Source organism: Triticum aestivum, chromosome 6A (genome assembly GCF_018294505.1).
Source record: "Triticum aestivum cultivar Chinese Spring chromosome 6A, IWGSC CS RefSeq v2.1, whole genome shotgun sequence".
In the NCBI taxonomy this organism is placed as follows: domain Eukaryota; kingdom Viridiplantae; phylum Streptophyta; class Magnoliopsida; order Poales; family Poaceae; genus Triticum; species Triticum aestivum.
The window spans coordinates 20,956,024-20,966,014 of NC_057809.1; the positions used below are offsets into that span (position 1 = coordinate 20,956,024).

At 44.1% G+C, this 9,991-nt stretch overlaps 1 protein-coding gene across 1 annotated transcript; it reads left to right on the forward strand.

Moving 5' to 3' along the window:
• Positions 1–7,886: 7,886 nt before the first annotated feature.
• Positions 7,887–8,943, forward strand: LOC123129334 (WAT1-related protein At3g30340-like). Its single transcript, XM_044549541.1, has 3 exons — positions 7,887–8,056; positions 8,255–8,317; positions 8,448–8,943. Exons 1-3 carry the CDS (start codon positions 7,887–7,889, stop codon positions 8,941–8,943), a joined length of 729 nt encoding a protein of 242 aa, XP_044405476.1.
• Positions 8,944–9,991: the final 1,048 nt, after the last annotated feature.

Here is a 9,991-nt window from a genome sequence, read left to right on the forward strand (position 1 = left end):
CCCACACTGCCTCTTTCAAGAAAGTCAAGGCTTTGTCTCAGTCTGACCTCGATGATGCAAACAACTTCACCAACATCTCCTCCCACAACAAGCTCGTGAGATATAGAGATGAGGGGAAGGCGAGGAAAGGGGAGGACTTTAACCCGAGCCAGGGTCCCATTGATCCAGAGCTGTTGATGATATCTGGTGGCGGGAGGTCCCATGGCTCCATAGCCATTGGAGATGGACTTATCCGTTGTCCTAGCACTGTCCCGGAGATCAAGGCGCGCCAGTCGAGCTCTGCTCCTGAGATAAGGCCTCGTGAACGGCCAGTGCAACTCGCTATCAAGGTTAGTGATACATACTCAGTTATCTTTCTCCATTACATTGTGTGCGCTTCCATCAATGATTACAAATGGTCATGTGAGTGGTGTTGCAGGCTGCTATACAGAGTGAGAGAGATAGAACGGAGAAACTTCTGGCGGAGGCGGCGGAGAGGCAGCAGGAGTTGGAGGAGAGGACGACAAAGATGATGGAGGAGGAGAGGGCACGGAATGACATGCAGGCAAGGGCTATGTACGAGCTCCTTGTGGTAAGTTTCTTCTGCAGATTAGCCAAAACATTCATGTAGTGTTTGTCTCATTACTAACTAGTATGACTGAGTCGTCAAAACCAAATGTGCAGTCTGTGTGCGAGAAGGCAGGTCAGACCGCTCCACCGATGCCAGTGATTGCTCCTGGGACCACGGTGAGTTTTATTTGAATGGACATTACTTGCTAGTCTTAACATTTGAGTGTCATCATGCTAACAAGACATTGGAAATGATCTTTGGTGCAGCGTAACTCCAGACAAGCATCGCACGATCCTTCTCCAGCTACCGACACGAGCCACATGCATAACACATGCATAAAGACCTATACTTAGCTTTATTTCCTCCAATGCTTACCATAATGACCTAGACATAGCTTCTTCACCTCCAAAATGACTTAATAAGCTTACTGACCTCCAAAACCATCCATTTTACCTAAGTTATCTCTAAAACGATCTGTACTTAGCTTACTTATGTCAACAATCGCATAATTAGCTTAGTTAGCTCATAGACGATCCATTTTACCTAAGTTAGCTCTAAAATGGCCCATTTTACCTAGGTTAGCTTATAAATGATCCAGTTCATCCAAGTTAGGTCAAAAATGACCCATTTTACCTAGATTAGCTCCTAAATGATCCATTTTACCTACGTTAGCTTTAAAATGACCCATTTCACCTAGGTTAACTCCAAAATGACCCATCTTACCTAGGTTATCTCATAAATGATCCATTTCAACTAATTTAGCTCATAAACGATCCATTTCACCAAGTTAGCTAAAAACGATCCATTTCACCTAAATTAGCTCTTAAATGATCCATTTCACCTAAGTTAGCTCAAAAAGATCCATTTCAACTAAATTAGCTCATAAATTATCCATTTCACCTAAGTTAGCTCAAAAACGATCCATTTCAACTAAGTTAGCTCATAAATGATCCACTTCACCTAAGTTAGCTAAAAAATGATCCATTTCACCTTAGTTACCTCAAAAACGATCCATTTGACCTTAGTTAGCTCATAAACGACCCATTTCAACTAAGTTAGCTCATAAATGATCCATTTCACCTTAGCTAGCTCATAAACGACCCATTTCAACTTAGTTAACTCATATATGATCCATTTCACGTAAGTTAGCTCATAAATGACATACTCTTCTTGTTCTAGTCCTCTTCTTGTTCTACTCTTCTTCTTGTTCTACTCTTTTTGTTCTAACCTTTTTATTTTTCATTTTGCAGATTTCATTCACTTGACGAAAGCTTGCATAGATGGAGTGCTCCTTATCCCTTTCTCTGTTTCTTTTGTATCGTTGAACTATGCATGTATCGTTGGATGCCTCTATGTTGAACTTGTTATGTATGATGGAATTATGCATGTAATATATATGGTTGGATGATGAAGTTATGTGTTGGATATCTTATATGTTTGCTCTGTAATGGCCTTTTGAAATATATCTATATATGTCATATATATTTGTGATGAAAATTGTTGGATTTAATAAAAAACAGATAAAAGAGCCAATATGCAGGCTCTTTGCCGTCTGCCACCGACGGCAACCTGCTCTTTGCCGTCTGCCGCGGACGGCAAAGAAGCCACGTGGCATCCAGCTGTGCTTCCTGGGAGCTGACCCATTTGGTCAGTTTGCCTACAATGGCAGACGGCAAAGACTTTGCCATCAGTGGCAGACGGCAAAGAACCTGCCATGTAGTGACGTGTAGATGACATCATACGGCTGACGGCAAAGACACTAGAAATTTTGCCGTCAGCGGCGGACGGCAAAGGCCTGCCGTTAGCCAATTAACGGACTGACAGCGCAATTATTGCCATCCGCTCTCTTTGCCGTCCGCCGCGCGCTCTTTGCCGTCCGCCGCAGACAGCAAAGACTTTGCCATCAGTAGCAGACGGCAAAGAAACTGTTTACCGGAGCCTACGTTGCCGGAGCCTTTTGCCGTCCGCGGCTGACGGCAAAGCTCTTTGCCGTCCGCCATTCATGGCTTTGCCGTCCGCCACGGCGGACGGCAAAGTAGCTGATTCCTGTAGTGAAACGGACAATCTCTTTCGAAATATCAGGATTTCATATGGAAACTCATCAGTTACAAGGGATTTCATTTTTTTGATCTTATTTGAACACCAGACTTTTTTCTGTGTTCAAAATGCACCATTTAAAACCACATCATTAATTTTCAACCCTTTCTGACTTCATTTGTTATTTTTCATGCATTTACTGATTATTTTGAGCTATAAGACCCTGAAATTGAAAAGCATTTCAAATGAACTCTGAAAAGGTTGAAAGTTGGCATGGTATCATCATTTCATCCACATAGTGTGCAAGAAAGTAGAGAGGGTTACGTCAAAAACTGGATGCACTTCGTGTACAAAACGGACAATCTCTTTCGAAATATCAGGGTTTCATACGGAAACTCGTCTGTTACAAAGGGATTTCATTTTTGGAACTTATTTGAACTCCAGACTTTTTCTGTGTTCAAAATGCACCATTCGAAGCCACATCATTAATTTTCAACCCTTTCTCACTTCATTTGTTATTTTTCATGCATTTACTGATTATTTTGAGCTATAAGACCCTGAAATTGAAAAGCATTTGAAATGAACTCTGAAAAGGTTGAAAGTTGGCATGGTATCATCGTTTCATCCACATAGCATGTGCAAGAAAGTAGAAAGGGTTACGGCAAAAACTGGATGCACTTCGTGTACAAAATGGACAATCTCTTTCGAAGTATCAGGGTTTCGTACGGAAACTCGTCTGTTACAAAGGGGTTTCATTTTTTGAACTTCAGACTTTTTCTGTGTTCAAAATGCACCATTCAAAGCCACGTCATCAATTTTCAACCCCTTCTGACTTCATTTGTTATTTTTCATGTATTTACTGATTATTTTGAGCTATAAGACCCTGAAATTGAAGGCAACATATAGCTCTCATGAATATATAAGTGACCAAATTAATAGAAATTCATCATCACATTAAAACCAAAATAGATACATAGTTCTCATTGAACAACATATAGCTCTCCAGAGCATCTAATTAAACCATACATTGAAATTATGTAAAACATTTCAATGCAACAACAAATGCGGTCATAATCGCAACCAAGGTAACAATTGATCCAACTGCATAATGATACCAAGCCTCGGTATGAATAGCATATTTTCTAATCTTTCTAATCTTCAACCGCATTGCATCCATCTTGATTTTGTGATCATTGACGACATCTGCACCATGCAACTCCAATATCATCTTCTCCTCCTCAATTTTTTTTATTTTTCCTTCAAGTAATTGTTTTCTTCTTCAACAAAATTTAACCTCTCGACAATAGGGTCGGTTGGAACTTCTGGTTCAACCACCTCCTAGATAAATAAAATCTATGTCACGTTGGTCGGTATAATTATCATAAACAATAAATGAACCAAATAGTTATAAAAAGAAAATATATACCACATCCGAATCATAGACAGGACGAGGGCCGACGGGGGCGGATACCAAAACCATCAGACTATATAATAACAAGGAATAATAAAAGTAAGAAAACTAGACAAGTATCTATCTGAAGTAAGAATTTTTTTCTTTCAGAAAGAAGATAAGAATAAGAGGCTCACCACGGTGGTGCCGGCGACGAGATCGGCGTGGGCGATCGACGGCGGTGAAGACGGGGACGGGATGTGACGGACTGCTAAACCTAAACAAATCTCGGGAAAAATGGAGCTCGGAGGTCGAGTTTCAAGAGGAGAAAGATTAACTAGTGTGGCTCAGACATTTCATCGAACACCTCATGTGCATAGGAGGTGAGCTAAGCACCCAAATGCCCTCCCTTCGCCGTGGCGATGGGGTATATATAGGCAACTCATTTGTCCCGGTTCGTGGCTGGAAGCGGGACTAAGCCCAGCCTTCTGTCCCGGTTCAAGCCAAGAACCGGGACCAATGGTTGTGGACCAGGAGCTAGGCCCATTGATCCCGGTTCATGCCTCGAACCGGGACAAATGGGTCCATACGAACCGGGACCAATGCCCACGAGGCCCTGGCCGGCCCCCTGGGCTCACGAACCGGGACGAATGCCCCAATGGGTCCCGGTTCGTGACTGAACCGGGACTAATGGGCTTGCCATGCCTGAACCAAAGCCCTATTTTCTACTAGTGTCAATTGGCCATGAGGGGATTGTGCTAGTCCCTCCCTTGTCGTTTGCGAGATGTTTGATTGTTGGTAAGTAGTAAGATAACCTCTAATTGATAGTGGTGTCGGCAACAAGGGTACCATAAAATAAGAGTGGTGAGCTGCATTTCCTCTTTGCTGGTAGTCCTGAATTAGATAGTGGAGAACCAACATTATCTGCTGATACATCTTACTCAAGCAGGATCTCAGATTGATAGGTTTTGTTCAGTTTAGTTATTCAGAGACTACACAAACATGATCCCAAACATGGTACTACAATTCATTGAAAATATCACTCTAGAAGACATATTTTGGGCATCAACAACTACTTTATGCGACTCCTAAACTGTATAGATATGTGTGTAGTACTTGAACTAGTAAAGTAGCGATGTGTGCCTTCCAATCTGGTGTTTTCTTGGCTTGTTACGCATGCTATTTTGCGGAATGGGCCTTTGTTATTCACTAGTGCCGAATCGGTTTCAGTTAGCTGGTTCCGTAAGGAGCCGGTACCAGCCTTTGCATAGGGGCCCTTGTGAAGGATGAGCAAGCATCGGTCGGCCTTGGCAAGAGAATGAGGCCTTGATGCACTCAGTAGTACGAGACATATAACTCTACAAGTGTGATTCACCGTCGCATTATCAGTTGATTCCTGATGTATGATTGTTTCTGCTGCAGGACTAAGTGAAACTACAGCTTGATTTTCATAGCTGACTGCTCTGGTAAATAAATCGCGAAAATGATGTTGTATGATGGTAGAGTTATTTACTCAAAACCACCACAGTTGGGGCTAGGGTAACAACTTGGTACCATATTTGTGCCAAGGCACAAAAAACCACCAACTATGCGCCTAACCTATAACGCCGAGCACTGATTGTATGATAAGCTCATGAAAATAGCAAAACTGACAAGTTGGCCCCACTTGTCGGGCTGACATGGCGAAGACCAAAAACTTTGACTGACTGATGTGGCAAATGAGACGTGGGCCCCACCTGTCATTGACTAGAGGGTCATCTTCTTCACAGTGTTCTGTCTATGGGGAATTCCATCAAGCACCTTCTGTGCGTCACAGAAGAAGACTGCGTACGCCCTGGCACGCCGTCGGACGCACCCTCCAGCACTGAAGCCCACCCGCGCGTGGGTGACGAAGACGCCCTCCATCCGGGCCACGCGCTCGCGCATCTCTTCCTGTCCTCCTACCAAGGCGCGGTGGTTTGTGGTCGGAGATGGAGAAGACGATAGCAGTGCGGCCGATTCTGGACGTTTGGGTCCAAGTACTCTGGTAGGGTAGCTCAGGGATGCATTCCGGAGCTCCCAAACAAGGTGGTGGCGCTTGGGGTGGTCTCTGGCCACGAGAATGACGGCCGGCGGCAACCAGGAATCGGGAAGGAGCTGGGGAGGAGCTGTCGTGGGCGCCGTGGGGCGCGGCCGCCAGATCAAGGGCGGAGGGGTCGCGGGAGTCCACATCCAGAGCGGGCGGCGGCCGGCAAGGTAAGCCGCTCGAGTGCTGCTGCTCGGGGTGAGGCGCGCATCGCCCCAATGGCCTGGACGAGAGGAGAAGGTTGGTGGCAAGGCAAGCGGTGGCTCGTTAGATGTTTGGCTGCCGCCGGGAACGGCCGTGGTGGCCGACCATGGGGGCGGAGGGAGTGGCCACTGGCGGCGTCCTTTGCGTGGTTCATGGGGGCAGATGGTGAGAGAGAAAGACAGAGATGAGGAAGAAGGAGGTGCGTGAGGATGACAGATGGGACCTACGTCCACCTCAGCGAATTGTCCAGATAGGCATGCCACATCGTCCCGACAGGTGGACCTTATCTGTCAGTTTGGCTATTTTCGTGAGTAAATTCGACAATCAGTGCTCGATGTTACAGGTTAGGCACAAAGTTGGTGGTTTTTTGTGCCCTGGCACAAATGTGGTACCAAGTTATTACCCTAGCCTCAAGTGTGGTGGTTTTGCGTAAATAACTCTATGATGGTACTTGGAACAAGCAGCAACGTGAACAGACATGTAAATTTTATAATAACAAACACAGCAGAGGATGCTACTGCCCAGACATTAATCTGCTGATTGTGATCTGAAGACTTGACTCAAGACTAAGTATATAAGCGAAGTCAGACTTTAATTTGCTACTGCCCAGACTTCAGTTCGCACCGCTGAGACCCATTACTGCACCACCCAAGCTGAAAGAAAACGAAGGATGCAGATGTTGTTGTTCCTTGCAACTTTGCAAGCAAGGTAAGCTGGCATCAAAGATTCTGCAAATAGAATGGCAACTTCAATTAAGGAATACACGATGAATAGGTCACACACTTAAGTGAGAGAGATTACCTCCAACTTTCTCCTCTTCTATGGAAATTCCGGGATTACTGGCAAGAAAACAGGGAGACTCCCGTTATTTCCATTGCTATCTGCTTTTAAATAGTTTCATAAGCAAGGAAAGAGTAGTACTTCACATGGATCAGTTATGTTGCTGTATATCATACCAGCCATGGTGCACCTGCAAGTAAGTGTTACCTTAAAATATCAAAGGCGGAGTTCCACCGCCCATCCACACCCCACACAACAACACAAAAAACAAGAAAGGGAAAAAGGTGAAACGACAATTAAAACAAATACCATGAGCACCCACCGTGACCCCCCGAAATAAGAAATAAAATCAAATTAAATGCACACATATTTTTTGTTTTTTATAAATAAATTAGTAAGAAACAAAGCAATAAATCATACACACATTTTTTTTCATTTTGGAGTTTCTTCTTATTTTTAGGAGACTCATGCTGATTGTTTTCTTGGTAGCTTTGATAATTTTTGGAGGAGTTTATAAAGATTCAAAAGATTACTACAAGGATTCTTACCAAGAAGAGGCGTTGTACAAGGTGGAGTGTTAAGAATAAATAAGTTTTTTTTATCAATTAAGCTAATTAGGATTAAGTGAGCTATCAGATAGGTTGATTGGTTCTCAAGAAATCATGTACTTCCTTGGCTCTCAAGGCAACTATGCAATTCCTTGGATCTCAAGTAAATATGTACGTACTTGGCTTCCAAACAGCATTTATGTTTCTGCCCGGGTATAAATACCTCATTTCTATCATCTTTTATTCACTAATCTCTCTCGGTCTTTACTTTTCACGTTGAACAAGCTTGATAGTGTTGATCAAGAGAGGACGATGGACTGGAAACCTGCGGTGATGATGATGGCAGTGGTGATCATGTACGCGGTGTTGAATGTGATGACGAAGATAGCTTTCAATGAAGGGATGCACACCACCGTGTTCATCGTCCTCCGCCTGCTCATCGCCGCGCTCTTCCTCTCCCCGGTCGCATACTTCAGAGAGAGGTTTGAATCAGCACTAACCATTATCTTTACTTTTTTAGTTGTTTCTTTATTGTTTGGCCCATATTCATCACTAATGAAGAGTCATGAGGTAAGGCAAGCTTTTATTGTATTTTATTTTTAGTAAAATGAAAATTCATGACCCCAATTTCTGTCCTAATTTAGCTAATTTATTTATATGGTTTCCATGCATATATGTAGGAAGAGTAGACCTAAGCTGACCATCGAGATCTTCGTCTACCTCTTCTTGAGTGCCTTGCTAGGGTAATTAATCTTTTTTAATTAATTGTACTAGGTTTTTTCCAATTTATTTTAACTTTACTTTTTCATGCATTATACTATAAATACCAAGTGTTGACCAGTATTAAATAATTAATTTATCTTTAATACCAAGTGTTGACCTGATTGGTGCACCAGCAAAACACCTAGCCACCACTGCCGCCCATAGCGGGGCACCGAGGTGGGTGGTGGGCTTAGTAGCACTGTTGGGCTTCTCAACAAGCTGGCCAATGTGGTTCATCCTACAGTCCAAGATTGGGACAAAGTACCCGGCACTCTACTCCAGCACGGCGTGGATGTTCCTCCTTAGCTTTGCCCAGATGGCTGTCGTAGGTGCCGCAACCGAGAAGATGACCTTGCAGGTATGGGTCCCAGGCACGGTGCTCCAGGCCGTCACCGTACTCTTCGCGGGTGTCGGAGTGTTGGCGCTGGGGCTCCTGGCCATGACATGGTGCGTGGAGCGGCGAGGGCCTGTGTTCACCACAGCCTTCATGCCGCTAATTCAGATCATCACAGCTGGGATCGACGTCGCCATCCTCCATGAGCAGCTCCACCTTGGTAGCGTGGGGAAAGAGCAACGAGGAAAGCACCATATTAGACTGCTCCATTGATCATTTGCGTCATATTAAACATACACAAGAGAATTGGCCTATGCCTATATACAGATTTTGGTACGTAATTCCTACTTTTCTTGTCTCTGCATTATCCTTACATACCTAATAAAGGATCAAACTCATGGTTCTCCAACTCAAATGACAATAAAAAATACTTCTAATCAAACTGCAACAAACTTAATCACAAATAGTCAATTTCGTCTTAAAATTTGTTCTGGCACTGGAATGTAAAGCAAAGATCATAACCATGGCTCTTGCATACGAGGAAATTGAGATGAGAAACTACGAGAAGGGGAAACTGAGAAGGGAACTGTGTGGAGAGAAGAAGGGATATTGGTTTGGATCCTGGAGCTCGGCGACCAGCGCGGGCACAGCAGGGAAGAGAGCGACCATTACCTGGCCAGTGAACCGGTATAGAGGGAGATGGCCACCTCCTCGAACGAGATAAATCTGTACGAGGTGGAAAAGGAGATGAAGTAAGAGGGGTGGACTAACCTTGAATCATGGGTGGCTGCTAAGAAGGGGGCTGATTGAGGTCACCGGCGACGCCGCTCCTTGTCTCTCTCGCTCGGCTTCCACCGCCTCCGTTGTGCACAGTGGACTGCAGATTTTTTTTTAAGGGGGAACATGCTTTAAAAATATTTTTTGAAGAAAGGAAATCATCGCTAGCTTTATTGATTAATTAATAGAAATGCATCGTCTACGAGCTTTCTCACCAGACAATCTCAAGGCAGAGATGTGTCTCTTGATTTGTTGATTGAAAACATTGTTTAAAGTTGACATTTCCAGTCAAGGCAAAGATGTCCACACATTCTGCAAATATCGCGACCGTCGCGTCCCACCAAGTACTCTGACCAGAGCAGCAGTTGATCAACCTTAGAGAGCCGGATTCCCCCTCTGGAAACCTAGGCTATTTGCCAAGTTCAGTCCTTATTGAACTACATAACTAGTTACAGGAAATACTGTAGCATCAAAAGGGTGCGGAATGACAGAAGGGAGCTGAGCACAGAAAGTGCACGAGTGCAGCGGCCTACCAAAGCACAAC

Coding starts and splice junctions, on each gene's coding strand:
- LOC123129334 (XM_044549541.1), top strand. CDS start 7,887: ATGGACTGGAAACCTGCGGTGATGATGATGGCAGTGGTGATCATGTAC. Junction 8,057..8,254: donor GTCGCATACTTCAGAGAGAG/GTTTGAATCAGC, acceptor GCATATATGTAG/GAAGAGTAGACCTAAGCTGA. Junction 8,318..8,447: donor TTCTTGAGTGCCTTGCTAGG/GTAATTAATCTT, acceptor TTTAATACCAAG/TGTTGACCTGATTGGTGCAC.